The sequence below is a fragment of the Erythrolamprus reginae genome, chromosome Z (genome assembly GCF_031021105.1).
Source record: "Erythrolamprus reginae isolate rEryReg1 chromosome Z, rEryReg1.hap1, whole genome shotgun sequence".
Taxonomy (NCBI): Eukaryota; Metazoa; Chordata; class Lepidosauria; order Squamata; family Dipsadidae; genus Erythrolamprus; species Erythrolamprus reginae.
Window position 1 is genome coordinate 32,036,244 of NC_091963.1, and position 15,543 is coordinate 32,051,786.

At 48.4% G+C, this 15,543-nt stretch overlaps 1 protein-coding gene across 1 annotated transcript in view; it reads right to left on the reverse strand.

Moving 5' to 3' along the window:
• The window catches only part of PIP4K2A (phosphatidylinositol-5-phosphate 4-kinase type 2 alpha), an 85,058-nt gene that overhangs the window by 19,843 nt on the left and 49,672 nt on the right, over nucleotides 1-15,543 (reverse strand). The window contains exons 4-5 of the mRNA XM_070730059.1: nucleotides 4,390-4,542; nucleotides 160-306 (exon numbers count right to left, since the gene is read on the reverse strand). Of these exons, the coding sequence (XP_070586160.1) occupies nucleotides 160-306; nucleotides 4,390-4,542 (300 nt within the window). The remainder of the gene's footprint in view (nucleotides 1-159; nucleotides 307-4,389; nucleotides 4,543-15,543) is intronic.

Genomic DNA, 15,543 nt, shown 5'->3' on the forward strand with positions numbered 1-15,543 from the left:
TAATTACTAGCTTTAAAGTATCTAATATAATTGTTCCCTCCTTCCTTCCTTCCTTCCTTCCTTCCTTCCTTCCTTCCTTCCTTCCTTCCTTCCTTCCTTCCTTCCTTCCTTCCTTCCTTCTTTCCTGAATGTAATGCCCATTGGAGAAAAAGTGCTTACCTTTAAATCGTATTTTCTATAAACAGATAAACGATGGCTGAATACATTTCTTGTAACAATCATGTACACTTCAATTCCGTCAACAGTAAGTCGGTACATGCCCAAAAATTGCGGAAGTAGTGTGTTCCCATGGCATTCCACTATAAACTAGGATGACATTTTAAAAAAAAGGAATATTAGATGTTATTACATATTTTTCTTATATAGATACCTAAAGTGATATCAAACCATTACTATGAAAAATTGCATTATCAAGAAATAGTTAAAATATGTTTTTGAAGTATCTACATCCTTTAATTACTGATGACATTTGCATGATGAAGACTGTATAGAATTAAACATTCAATAAGGCTGTGACAGGTAAACATCATCATCATTGTTTCAATTTCTATGCTGCCCTTCTCTGAAAACATGCAAAATCTTCAATTTTATTTGAATGTATTTGATTTCCATAAATATTTTGAATCCAGATAACCTATCAATTCTCTTCTTTACTAATTCTCACCCCAAATCTGCACCTCATGATTAAACAGTTCACTTGAAGCAGGTAGAAATTACACACACACACGTTTTTCTCTCTCCCTCCTCCCCCTCAAGGAAAGAGTATCAAAACCAACGAGATACCAGCTGCAAAGCATCCTATATTGTGTCATCAACAACACAGCAGCTTTTCAACTCTTCAATACCTCATGGCATTGCTGGAGAATGGGAACATCTTGAGTTACAAGCATTATCCTGTTAACATTGGCTACTCAGTAGGTATGTTAACTTTTCATACACATTTATATAAAATTATATATGTGGCTAGCTGATGAGGCCAAAATAAGGCCGAAATAGATCTATCCTAGTCTCCCTTAATTTTCAAATTCAGCAAAAAAACATGTGACACACACACACACACACAGAAATTACAGAAATTGTAGTAATATAGAAATGTACTAAATATATAAATAGTGATATTACTTCTCTTGTTGAAGTTTTGTTTTTGAAAAATTTATAAAGCTGTATTTTATTTTCAGGAGCACCTATTCTTAAAATGAAATTACTAAAGTACAGAAGAAAAACACCTATTTCTGTACTAATTATAAAAAGTGGATGCCTTGACATTATATGAATTATTTTTAAAAAATAATTAAAATAAATACAATGTTTCTGAAGGCAATTATTATTCAGAAGTCTGAATCATTTTGGTTCAGTTATAGGATAAATTAAAATAAACATACAATTTCATTATCTTGACCAGGGGTATTAAACTCGATTTCATCAGGGTTGTATTTGACCTCGGGGGCCAGATGGGCACGGCCAGGTTGGGCATGTGAATGTCCAGCTCGATGTCACTCATATTAGGGGCACTTGTGGTGGCTTGGGTGGAACTGGAGAGATCTTTCTGCAGTCCTCTGCCAGGAGGGGAGGGGCATGCATGATTCTCCCAAGCTCCGCTTTTGCTGGAAGAGGCACCACGAGTCAGTTCTTTGCTGTTTTCAGGACAACCCTGCAGACCAGATCTAAGCACCCATGGCCGAGCTAGATTTGGCTCACAGGCCTTGACTTTTACCCCTCTGATCTACACCCGAGATCCTCAACCCCCAGACCACTACAGGGCTGTGGCCTGTTTGAAACCAGGTTGCAGGAGAAATGGGCAAGGGTGTATGTATGAAGCTCCAATTGCACGAGCAGAAGGTGTTTCTGCAAATGGAGCTTGACGCACAAGCTCAAGCTTCCTTTTGCTTAAGTGCCCTGTTTGCACAAGTGGAGCTTTGCACATGAGCACAAATACCCCTGGTATGCATTGCGTGCTCCTGCCACTCACGCACACCTTGCACCAGACTGGGTCACCAAGCTGAAAAGGCTGGACTGCTGTTCTAGGCAGTGGTGGCCATGCTTTTGTCATCTGAGATGGCATCAGACTTATGATGTGCAAAATTGGCTGTTTTAGGAAAATCCAAGCCTGATGTGGTACAAAGAGGATTTTTTTTCCAAATTTCTTTTTAATAATAATAATAATAATAATAATAATAATAATAATAATAACAACAACAACAACAACGACTCTGGCATAAGCCAGTGAAAGTGGTCCCAGTGGTACTTGGCACATTGGGCGCAGTGCCAAAGGATCTCAGCGGACATTTGAAAACCATCGGAATTGACAAAATCTCCATCTGTCAATTGCAAAAGGCCGCTTTACTGGGATCGGCAAACATAATTCGCCGCTAAATCACTCAGTCTTAGGTGCTTGGGAAGCGCCCGACTGGTGATGAAATACGAAATCCAGCATAGTGATCTCATTTGCTGTGTTGTATTGACATAATAATAATAATAATAATAATAATAATAATAATAATAATAATTTATTAGATTTGTATGCCGCCCCTCTCCCTGTACTGGAAATTAAATTTACAGATCTCTGCATTTTATCTGACTATGTTTAGTGCATTAGAAATCAGCAAAAAAAAAATCCCAAAAAAGCTAATTGCTGCAACCTGTCATAAATGCAAGCTGGTTGCCTAGTGTCAACATGTGCTTATGTACTTGGGGGTGGGGTTTGGAGAATGGTTTCAGGAAGGTTTTTTTTTTTAAAGTCTATGGCAAATTCATATGGTTTTAAGCAACAGCTGTCACTGATTATCTGTATGCATATCCAAAAAGAAGTAATGCAGAAGAGTCATATTAGCCCTGATTATGAAGGATATATGTTTCTAATTAAGGATGAAAAAAGAATCTATGCTGAATAATAATAATAATAATAATAATAATAATAATGATAATAATAACAACAACAAAACAATAACAATAACGATGATGATGATAATAATAATGATAATAATAATAATAATAATAATAACAACAACAACAACAACAACAATAATAATAATAATTTATTAGATTTGTATGCTGCCCCTCTCTGCAGACTCGGGGTGGTATACTGCTATTGTATAAGAAAGAATAACAGAATAACTGCTATGCATTTATTTACTTATACAGTGATACCTTGTCTTACAAACTTGATTGGTTCCGGGACGAGGTTCTTAAGGTGAAAAGTTTGTAAGACGAAACAATGTTTCCCATAGGAATCAATGAAAAAACGATTAATGCGTGCAAGCCCCAAATTCACCCCTTTTGCCAGCCGAAGCGCCCGTTTTTGTGCTGCTGGGATTCCCCTGGGGCTCCCCTCCATGGGAAACCCCACCTCCAGATTTTTGCGATGCTGCAGAGGAATCCCAGCAGGGCAATCCCAGCATTGCAAAAACGAGCGTTTCGCTGGCAACGGAAGTCCGAAGGTGGGATTTCCCAGCGAAGGGAGCATCAGTGAAATCACAGCATCGCAAAAGCACTGAAGTCCTCGAAACCCCGCCTCCAGACCTCTGTGTTTTTGCGATGCTGTGATTTCACTGAGGCTCCCCTCACTGAGAAACCCTACCTCCGGACTTCTGTTGCCAGCGAAGCGCCCGTTTTTGCGCTGCTGGATTCCCCTGCTGGGATTCCCCTGCAGCATCACAAAAACAGGGAAGTCTGGAGGTGGGGTTTCCCATGGAGGGGAGCTTCAGGGGAATCCCAGCAGCGCAAAAACGGGTCCTTTGCTGGCAACGGAAGTCCGGAGGCAGGGAATCCCAGCGGCAGCGGTGGGTTTGTAAGGTGAAAATAGTTTGTAAGAAGAGGCAAAAAAATCTTAAAGCCCGGGTTTGTATCTCGAAAAGTTTGTATGACGAGACGTTTGTAAGACAAGGTATCACTATATTGGCTTCTTGTATAGTAGTTGAAAAGATATCCTGACTGTTTTTTAGCAAGCATTAGTCAAAATTACCCCATCAAAATTGAAATATATACTTCTTCTGTTATTAAAACAACAATGAAAGGTTTGGAAGGAAACTGATGTTCACTGTGTTGTCTCCTAAACGTAATACCTGGAATGTACCTCACATCCTCACCCAGCCTGCCCAAACTCACTATGTGAAGATTTTATTCTTGAGTCTGATCAGCTAATTGTCAAGATACTTTTTCTTCCTTCCAAACCTTTCATTTTAATATAGAATTAGATAACAAAACTTCTAGAGATTTCTTAAAGGATTTTTTAACCATGGATGTTACAATATACCACAAATGACCAATTCAAGAAAAATAAATTGGCAATAAATCTAAGTTGTAATGCCCATTTCCTAAGGTGTTATACAAATATTTAATCAATGAAATGTAATTACAACTATCTAATTCTCAAAGCAAATAATGAATTACCTGGTGATATTTCTTCAGTATATTGTGCATTTCTGCTACATCTTCACTTGTTATAGTTTTGATGACGTATCTTTTGTCATAAGAGCTATGGAATCGGGCACCACTCCGAGCTGCAGAATCATTAGCAAGTGGACAACTTCTTGTCAGAGAATTCTGTAATATTAATAAAAGATGGTATCAGAACTGGAAATTCTGAAACATTACTTGGATTACATCGGAAACATCTTGCAAAAAGATCAGTGTTGAAAATCAAATGTAAAATGTTTACATTTGTAAATAGATTTATGACACTTCTAAATAAAACAGGGTAATTAAACAGTATAAAAACCAAATAAAACATTTCATTGTAACTTGAAAGTATACTGCTGCTAAGAAAGAATTTTTTCAGCAAAAAAGAGCTTATATTTCTGCAGGTTCATTTTGATTCATTTAAGAGAAATATCTTAGTGCCAATCTATTTAGATCTTGTAATAAAGGATTGCATACTGAAACAAATGGTTCAAGAGTGAATATATTGGTGATGTGCTCAAAATATACCATTCGTTTTACAATGTTCCCTCGATTTTCGCGGGGGATGCATTCCGAGACCGCCCGCGAAAGTCGAATTTCCGCTAAGTAGAGATGCGGAAGTAAATACACTATTTTTGGCTATGAACAGTATCACAAGCCTTCCCTTTACACTTTAAACCCCTAAACTGCAATTTCTCATTCCCTTAGCAACCATTTAGATTATTACTCACCATGTTTATTTATTAAAGTTTATTAAAAAAATATTTACTAAAGGCGGACAAAAGTTTGGCGATGAGGTATGACACCATTGGGTGGGAAAAACCGTGGTATAGGGGGGGAAAACGCAAAGTATTTTTTAATTAATATTTTTGAAAAACCGTGGTATAGCCGTTTCGCAAAGTTTGAACCCGGAAAAATCGAGGGACCACTGTACTATAAATTTAATTTAAATTGACTGAGCTTTGTCTTGATCTTCATGCTTAAAAGTAAAAAAAAAGAGAAGCAGTTTATATTTCTAATTGGAACTAAACAAAACTTTATTTTTAAAATTGTTTTTCCATTTCACACCACATATACAATTTAATATAAAAAATTAATAGCTATGTGAGAAAAACGAGGATTACACATGAAACATGCTAGCCTGCCATCCAGCCTATAAACTGCTAACAATAATTAGAAGCCTATCCTTCATCATACATACAAGAGAAGCTGAAATTTAACATTTATTCTTCTGTCAACAGAAAAAGCAGTTGATAAATGAGCAAATGCATAGGCTTCCCGTAAGACAAAGGTTTCCTTATAAATATAACATAGTTCTAGGCACTATTACTTGATTACAGTTTTTCTGAAATTGTGTATCTCAGTTCTCATCTTAGTATATTCTGAAAATTATTATGAAATTAGAGCAAATTGCATTAAAATATCCATCCATCCATCATCGATTTCCAAGATACAATGCACAAAAAGCTTTTTTGCATTACAACATGGATCCAAGAATGTCAGCTCAGGTTTCTGAGCAGAATACAAAATGCAGTTCATTTCATTAAAGCTAATATTTTCATTAAAGGTTATGTTATTTTATATTTGGGTAAATATTTAAAATGGCATAGCTAAACAAAGCTACAGAAATATATCATAGAAAATGAATTGTAAAACAAATTATTTAGAAACATGTATAAGATATTCTCCATATTAGCAGAATCTTAAATAGAAGAACCACTCAGTAGAAACTCTGTAGAAGAATAGAAATTTAGGTAATCTTTTTAAAGTGGAGAGCATATTTGGAATTTTAAGAATGTTACAAAATTTCTCACAAAATTCCAATGAGTTTGTTCTTCACCCTCTAAAACCTATAAAATGTTCTCTTCTATTCCAAGGTAATCCTATCTTTGAGTCTAGAATATGGCCATACTTTCATCAAACAATTCTGAACCTTGGCCATTCACTAATTTTACTTTCATGGATTTATGTACAGCCCAAGGGTTGTCTTGTAAATAAACATGACGCAACTTGCTTTGCAGCTTGTCCACTCCTTCCATTTATTTAAAAGACAAAGCAAACAAAAACAAATGGTAGCTGGTAGGAAGGTAAGTCCTATGGTTGCCAAGGCAATATTTGTATCAGGTCTGATGTTGTTTGATAAACATTGCTCATCTAAAACCCAAAATATCTTGGCTTCTGTTGCATCTATTGCCATATCAACCTTTTTGAACATGAAGATAATATTCCAGTTTCCAATTCACTTTCAATAGCAGAGGCAAAATAACTGGACTTTGGGTTTTTTGTTAAAGCAATTTAATTCATTCTTGGAGTTCTAAAGGCATCAAGCAATGTCCTATACAATCTCTGGGCATTAAGTTCTGATGTTTTTGGGTTTAAATTTTTGGATTTACAGTGTTCCCTCAATTTTCGCGGGTTCAAACTTCGCGAAACGTCTATACCACGGTTTTTCAAAAATATTAATTAAAAAATACTTCGCGGTTTCCCCCCCTATACCACGGTTTTTCCCGCCCGATGACGTCATATGTCATTACCAAACTTTCGTCTGCCTTTAAAAAACATTTTTTAAATAAACTTTAATAAATAAACATGGTGAGTAATAATCTAAATGGTTGCTAAGGGAATGGGAAATGGTAATTTAGGGGTTTAAAGTGTTAAGGGAAGGCTTGGGATACTGTTCAATGCTGAGTACCAGTAATAATGGTGAGTAAATGGTTGTTAAGGGAATGGGAAATGGTAATTCAGGGATTTAAAGTGTTAAGGGATGGTTTGTGATACTGTTCATAGCCAAAAATGATGTATTTACTTCCGCATCTCTACTTTGCAAAAATTCGACTTTCGCGGGCGGTCTCGGAACGCATCCCCCGCGAAAATTGAGGGAACACTGTATTGCAGCTTTAAAAAAATATTGTAATCCAATTTTATATAAACTGACTTGGACTTTTAAAATGTGGAATTATTCTACTTTTTATGTACCTTCAACATTTTTATATAAAATGTTTTCCTAAAGCTCATTTTAGTTTTTGTGGATCTATAGTGGAAGAAGAATAGATTTGTAGCACCACTCTTTTAAAGCAGAGATTGGGTGCTTATCCAATTCCATGATCTGGCTCAGAAAGCCAGAGTATCTCAGAATAAGTATTGGGAAGATTTTCTCTCCTTGGGGCAGCAGTTCTTCCATGTACTATATAGAAGGAAGCAGCTGTTTTCTTGTTTCCTCTGGCTATTATACAGGGAAGCAGGGTTTTTTTTTTTACCCCTTTCCTCATTTAGAATGAAAAACAGAGCTGAGATGAGGATTGGCTTTCAGGAAGAAATATTTTTTGTAGATTAGGAAATTGTCCAATTGTGACAACAATCTAAAGGCTGCCCACTTTGCCCGATTCCTCAAGTGTTTTCTTGTCAATCTGAAAATCCAGAATAGACACATAAAATCCTCCAATATTTGGTATAAGCATGCCACTGCTTACATGCATGGAATATAGTTCCAAAGGGCCTAGATTTTAGGTAAGATAAAGATGCAATTAAAAGGAAATGCATGAATAGACTTGAGACGTTCTATCATGGTACCCAAGACTGATAAATTATTTTGGCACTTCAGAAATCCCCACAGGCAATATTCCCTTGGTATAAAAATACAATTAAAAATTAACTAACGATTTGCTACTCTTCTGAGAAATCCCAAACCAGCTGGCTATGGCGCTGTCTCATGTAGCCAAAGGCATATAGAATTTTCACTAGAACAGGACAAATCAGAATTCGGTGGCAGGTTTGGTAAGCCTTGGAGTATGTAATATGGGATGAGATTTATTACAATTAATTTCTGCAGGAAAAGCTGCAAATGCCTTCCACTATTAGGTACAATATATTTGCTAGGAAATAGGATCACAAAAAGGAATGTATTCCCCCCACCCCTTTTCAGTAGGTTTACCAGGAGCTACAGTAAAAATCTGTTACTACCAGTGTTCCCTCTAATTTTTTTTGGGGGGGGGGGCGGAAAAGTATAGTGTCTGAGCGGCAGTCCTTTCTGGACTGGGCGGCACAGAAATAATTAATTAATTAATTAACTAATTAATTAATTAATAAACAAACAAACAAACAACCCACCCTGTTTTGCCTCAGAGAATTTCAAAATAAAATACTGTACTATGTGTCTATAACAGTGAGCTCATAATAGGGCAACTCTATCAATATCAAAATGCCACTTAAATAGTTGAGCTAGTTTCAAACTAGATTTTGATTTTCTTTCTCTTCTTCCTTACTCCCATTCTTTTTCTTTTTCTTTTCTTTCCTCTCTTTTTTCTATCTGTTTCTCTCTCTTCCTCTCTCTCTCCTTCCCTCTCACTCTTTCCCTCTCGGCTTCTGGGCAGGTTTGGATAACTCTGAGTTGATGATGATTTTTAAGTGAGCGATTGCTCACTGCTCAGCTTAGAGGGAACTATGGTTACTACCCTAAAAACTGGGGTCCCAACTCTTGAATAGAAAGAGTTCAAGAATTCTTGTTTACAAATTTTCTCAAGTTAGGAAGCCGTCACACAATTACACATTGGTTTGGCTGTATCCTGAAATTAAACAGAAATGTCCCAAAGGAATTGTTTACTAATCTTATTGATAAGATTCTGATTAAAAAATCATTAGGAAGGAAGTTTAAATTACAGTGATCCCTCGAGTTTCGCGATCTCGAGTTTCGCGAAACGCTATATCGCGAGTTTTCTACCCGGAAGTAACACCACCATCTGCACGCATGCGTAGATGGTGGAGTTTGCATTACCGCCGGGCAGATCAGCTGCTAGGCGGCCAAAGGAACCTTCCCTGGGTCTTCCCGCCGGCATGGGGGGCTTCCTAGCACCCCCCGAACCCCCAACCCGGGTTTGGGGGGGTGCTAGGAAGCCCCCCATGCCGGGGGAGACCTTTTAAAACACCCGTGCCGCTTCCCAGCTGAGTCCTGAAGCCAAGCGCAGAAGTTCGCCTTTGGCGCTTGGCTTCAGGACTCAGCTGGGAAGGGCGCGGCTGTTTGAAAAGGTGGCAGTCGGCCTGGGGGGCTTCCCAGTACCCCCCCCCAACCCTGTCTCCTGCCGCCGGTTTAGCCAGGAGAGGAGCGGCAAAGTGACTTGGAGGAATGGGAAACTCAAACCGCCCAGTTTCAGCTTTCCATTCCTCCACGTCACTTCGCCGCTCCTTCTGGCTGGTGGGGGGGGGGAGTTAGGAAGGTTCTACTTCTCCCCCCCAGCCAAAAACTCAAAGCCTGTCTCCTGCCACACAGTTTAGCCAGGAGAGCAGCGGCGAAGTGACTTGAAGGAATGGGAAACTCAAACCGCCCGGTTTCAGCTTTCCATTCCTCCACGTCACTTTGCCGGGGGAATCTGGGAGGGAAGATGACGCGCCGGCAGCACAGGGGCGAGGGGTGGGAGGCAAAGCTCTGCGGGTACAGCCCCTTTCGGCCAAGCCTCCCCCCCCCCGCCAAGCAGCCAGGGAAGCCGAGCCGGGCGTGGAACATCGGCGCGGGAGGCAGGAGACGATCGGGCGACCGGAGCAGCAGCGCCGCCGCCGCCACGCCCGGCTCGGCTTCCCTGGCTGCGTGGCCGGGGAGGCTTGGCTGAAAGTGGCTGGAGCCGCAGAGCTTTGCCTCCCCCCCCCCTGTGCCGCCCGCGCGTCATCTTCCCTCCCAGACAAAAAGGCCACCCTTCGGCTCTGCAGTTTCAGTGGGGTTTCCCCGTTGCCCAGGGATTCCTGAACACACCACAGCCACCTCCGTTCGGGCGAAGGAATCCCTGGGCAACGGGGAAACCCCACTGAAACCGGGCGGGTTAAGCCTCCTTCGGCGACTGCGGAACTGCTTGCTGTCAACTTTGCACTGGGCAAAGAACTCTTCACCTCCCGCCAGGCACGGACGAAAGGCGTGGAAGTCTATTGTAGCAGCTGCTACAGCGGAGACATTTTGGGGGGGAGGCAGGAGGCAGGAGATCTGGCCCTTCACTTGCCCTCCCAGCAAAAGGCAAAGCCGCGCAGCTCCCCAGCCGCCAAAGGAGGCTTAACCCCACCCCTCTGTCCCACCCATCGCCCGTGGCCGGCAGAAAAGCGGGGATAGGCAGGAGGAGGTTATGCCGACCACGGGCGATGAGTGGGACAGAGGGGTGGGGTAAAGCCTCCTTTGGCGGCTGGGGAGCTGCGCGGCTTTGCCTTTTGCTGGGAGGGCAAGTGAAGGGCCAGATCTCCTGCCTCCTGCCTCCCCCCCCCCAATGTCTCCGCTGTAGCAGCTGCTACAATAGACTTCCACGCCTTTCGTCCGTGCCTGGCGGGAGGTGAAGAGTTCTTTGCCCAGTGCAAAGTTGACAGCAAGCAGTTCCGCAGTCGCCGAAGGAGGCTTAACCCGCCCGGTTTCAGTGGGGTTTCCCCGTTGCCCAGGGATTCCTGAACACACCACAGCCACCTCCGTTCGGGCGAAGGAATCCCTGGGCAACGGGGAAACCCCACTGAAACCGGGCGGGTTAAGCCTCCTTCGGCGACTGCGGAACTGCTTGCTGTCAACTTTGCACTGGGCAAAGAACTCTTCACCTCCCGCCAGGCACGGACGAAAGGCGTGGAAGTCTATTGTAGCAGCTGCTACAGCGGAGACATTTTGGGGGGGAGGCAGGAGGCAGGAGATCTGGCCCTTCACTTGCCCTCCCAGCAAAAGGCAAAGCCGCGCAGCTCCCCAGCCGCCAAAGGAGGCTTAACCCCACCCCTCTGTCCCACCCATCGCCCGTGGCCGGCAGAAAAGCGGGGATAGGCAGGAGGAGGTTATGCCGACCACGGGCGATGAGTGGGACAGAGGGGTGGGGTAAAGCCTCCTTTGGCGGCTGGGGAGCTGCGCGGCTTTGCCTTTTGCTGGGAGGGCAAGTGAAGGGCCAGATCTCCTGCCTCCTGCCTCCCCCCCCCAATGTCTCCGCTGTAGCAGCTGCTACAATAGACTTCCACGCCTTTCGTCCGTGCCTGGCGGGAGGTGAAGAGTTCTTTGCCCAGTGCAAAGTTGACAGCAAGCAGTTCCGCAGTCGCCGAAGGAGGCTTAACCCGCCCGGTTTCAGTGGGGTTTCCCCGTTGCCCAGGGATTCCTGAACACACCACAGCCACCTCCGTTCGGGCGAAAGAATCCCTGGGCAACGGGGAAACCCCACTGAAACCGGGCGGGTTAAGCCTCCTTCGGCGACTGCGGAACTGCTTGCTGTCAACTTTGCACTGGGCAAAGAACTCTTCACCTCCCGCCAGGCACGGACGAAAGGCGTGGAAGTCTATTGTAGCAGCTGCTACAGCGGAGACATTTTGGGGGGGAGGCAGGAGGCAGGAGATCTGGCCCTTCACTTGCCCTCCCAGCAAAAGGCAAAGCCGCGCAGCTCCCCAGCCGCCAAAGGAGGCTTAACCCCACCCCTCTGTCCCACCCATCGCCCGTGGCCGGCAGAAAAGCGGGGATAGGCAGGAGGAGGTTATGCCGACCACGGGCGATGAGTGGGACAGAGGGGTGGGGTTAAGCCTCCTTTGGCGGCTGGGGAGCTGCGCGGCTTTGCCTTTTGCTGGGAGGGCAAGTGAAGGGCCGGATCTCCTGCCTCCTGCCTCCCCCCCCCCCCCAAATGTCTCCGCTGTAGCAGCTGCTACAATAGACTTCCACGCCTTTCGTCCGTGCCTGGCGGGAGGTGAAGAGTTCTTTGCCCAGTGCAAAGTTGACAGCAAGCAGTTCCGCAGTCGCCGAAGGAGGCTTAACCCGCCCGGTTTCAGTGGGGTTTCCCCGTTGCCCAGGGATTCCTGAACACACCACAGCCACCTCCGTTCGGGCGAAGGAATCCCTGGGCAACGGGGAAACCCCACTGAAACCGGGCGGTTTGGACTTTCCATTCCTCCAAGTCACTTCGCCGCTCGTGTCCTGGGTAAACCGGGCGGCAGGATACAGGCTTTGAGTTTTTGGCTGCAGGGGGAGGGAGTTAGGAAAATCCTACTTCTCCCCCCGCAGCCAAAAACTCGCAAGGTAAGGTTCGGGGCGGGGCGGGCGGGGCCCTTTTGTGCCAGTCGGGGAGGCGGCGGCGGCTGCAGCAGAGGCGGGCGGGGGAGGCCGGCCCGCCGGAGGGGCGATGCTGGCGGCGGAGACAGGCGAAGTCCCGCCCGCCCCCCGCCCGCTTGGCCCCGGGGGGCTGAAGGGAGCCAGGCGGGGGAGGGCGGGGGCTACTCGGTTCTTCCTCAGCCGGGGGTAGCCGGAGCGCCGGCCAGGCGGGGGCGGGCGAGGCGAGGGCTGCGGGGCGTGCCGGGCTCCAAGTTGCCGCGCTGCCTTTGTAAACCTGCCCGAGGGAGGCGAGGGAGCCCCTTTGTTGGCCGGCGGCCTGGCCGGCCCTTGGCGCGCGGTGCCCGCGGGGACTGCTGCGGCGGGGACTGCCCACTGCCTTCGCCCAGACCAGAGGCATCGCTCGGCTGGGTTTGCAGATCCGCGGAGGCATCGCCGAGGGCGGGCTGAGCGGCGCTGTGTTGGGAGCCCGTGCCGTGGGAGCGGGCGGCTTGGCCTCGCTGCGGCGGCGGCGGCTTTGCGGGTCCTCGCTGGCGGCCTCGCCGGGCGGAGGAGGCTGCGGGGCTTTCTAAAGGGAGGAAGAACTTGCTATCGAGCCTGCTAATGAAATCCAACCGGCGGAGGGTCTGAAATTCCACCCGAGGGGAAATGGGGGAAAAAAGCCCAGCCGGGAGCGCGGCGCCAGGCATTGTTCTCCGGACCCCTCCCGCAGCCTGGAGAGGGAAAGGGCCGCTGCGGGTTGGATTTCATTAGCAGGCTCGATAGCAAGTTCGATAGCGGCGGGCGAACGAGGCGAGCGGCGGGCGAACGAGGGGAGTGGGGGGCGAACGAGGGGAGCGGCGGGCGAACGAGGGGAATGGGGGGAGAACGAGGGGAGCGGCGGGCGAACGGGGCGAGCGGCGGGCGAACGGGGCGAGCGGCGGGCGAACGGGATGTGCGGCCGCCGAACGGGGCGAGCGGCAAACGGCGGGCGGGCATCAGCGAGGATCCGAGGCGGCGGGGAAGACCCAGGGAACGTTCCTTCGGCCGCCCAACAGCTGATCTGCTCGGTAGCGCGGCAGCAGCGAGGAGCCGAAGATGAGGTTTCCCCGTTGCCCAGGCAAAGGGGAAACCCCATCTTCGGCTCCTCGCTGCTGCCGCGCTACCGAGCAGATCAGCTGTTGGGCGGCTGAAGTAACCTTCCCTTGGTCTTCCCCACCGCCCACACGCAAACTTCACCATCTGCGCATGTGCGGCCATGAAAAAATGGCCGCACATGCGCAGATGGTGTTTTTACTTCCGCACCGCTATATCGCGAAAAATCGAGTTTCGCGAGGGGTCTTGGAACGGAACCCTCGCGAAACTCGAGGGATCACTGTACTGATTTTTTTAATGATGTTGAACAGTAGACTAGGAAATAAATCTGTGTCCTATGCTCCAAGCAGATCCTGTGTTTTGATGAGTCTGGTTCCAAGCTACTTTATCACATTTATAGAGTTCCATTGCATTTCTCTGTGACAATCGGGTGACCGGAGCAGCAACACTGCCGCCGTCACCGCCACGCCCGGCCCGGATTCCCTGGCTGTTTGGCCAGGGAGGCTCGGCCGAAAGGGGCTGGAGACGCAGAGCCGAGCACGCCCCTTCCTCCCCGAAAGCCGGCCTTTTTGCCTAGGAGGGAAGATGACGCGCCGGCGGCACGGGCGAGGGGTGGGAGGCAAATCTGCGTCTCCAGCCCCTTTCCTCCGAGCCCCGCCGGCCAAGCAGCCAGGGAAGCCGAGCTGGGCGTGGCAGGGAACATCGGCTGGAGACGCAGAGATTTGCCTCCCACCCCTCGCCCGTGCCGCCGGCGCGTCATCTTCCCTCCCAGACAAAAAGGCCGGCTTTCGGGGAGGAAGGGGCGTGCTCGGCTCTGCGTCTCCAGCCCCTTTCGGCCAAGCCTCCCTGGCCAAACAGCCAGGGAATCCGGGCCGGGCGTGGCGGTGAGGGGCTGGAGCCGAGCACGCCCCTTCCTCCCCGAAAGCTGGCCTTTTTGTCTGGGAGGGAAGATGACGCGCCGGCGGCACGGGCGAGGGGTGGGAGGCAAATCTGCGTCTCCAGCCCCTTTCCTCCGAGCCCCGCCGGCCAAGCAGCCAGGGAAGCCGAGCTGGGCGTGGCAGGGAACATCGGCTGGAGACGCAGAGATTTGCCTCCCACCCCTCGCCCGTGCCGCCGGCGCGTCATCTTCCCTCCCAGACAAAAAGGCCGGCTTTCGGGGAGGAAGGGGCGTGCTCGGCTCTGCGTCTCCAGCCCCTTTCGGCCGAGCCTCCCTGGCCAAACAGCCAGGGAATCCGGGCCGGGCGTGGCGGTGACGGCGGCAGTGTTGCTGCTCCGGTCGCCCGATTGTCTCCTGCCTCCCGCGCCGATGTTCCACGCCCGGCTCGGCTTCCCTGGCTGCTTGGCCGGGGGGGCTCGGCCGAAAGGGGTTGGAGACGCAGAGCCAAGCATGCCCCCTCATCCCCGAAGGCCGGCCTTTTTGTCTGGGAGGGAAGATGACGTGCCGGCGGCACGGACGAGGGGTGGGAGGCAAATCTCTGCGTCTCCAGCCCCTTTTGCCTGAGCCCCCCCGGCCAAGCAGCCAGGGAAGCCGAGCCGGGTGTGGCGTGGAACATCGGCGCGGGAGGCAGGAGACGATCGGGGGACCGGAGCAGAGCCAAGCACGCCCCCTCATCCACGAAGGCCGGCCTTTTAGTCTGGGAGGGAAGATGACGCGCTGGCGGCACAGGGGCGAGGGGCGGGAGGCAAAGCTCTGCGGCTCCAGCCCCTTTCGGCCGAGCCTCCACTGCCAAGCAGCCAGGGAAGCCGAGCCGGGCGTGGCGGCGACGGCGGCGGCGCTGCTACTCCGGTCACCCGGTCCTCTCCTGCCTCCCGCACCAATGTTCCCCGCTGCGTCAGGCGCTGCCAGCCCCGAGTCAGACACACCCTCGCCGCCACCACCACAGCACCCAGTCGCTGCCCGCCCCGTCTTGCTGGAGGTCTAGCCGGAGCCTGAGCCGGGCCCGCTCGGCCGCGTCTCCTCGCCCGCCCAGGATGCTGACCTGCTGCCTCGCCCCGCGCCCGTCGCCGCCCCGATCCTGCGCCTCCTCCTTCCCCCCCAGCCAAAA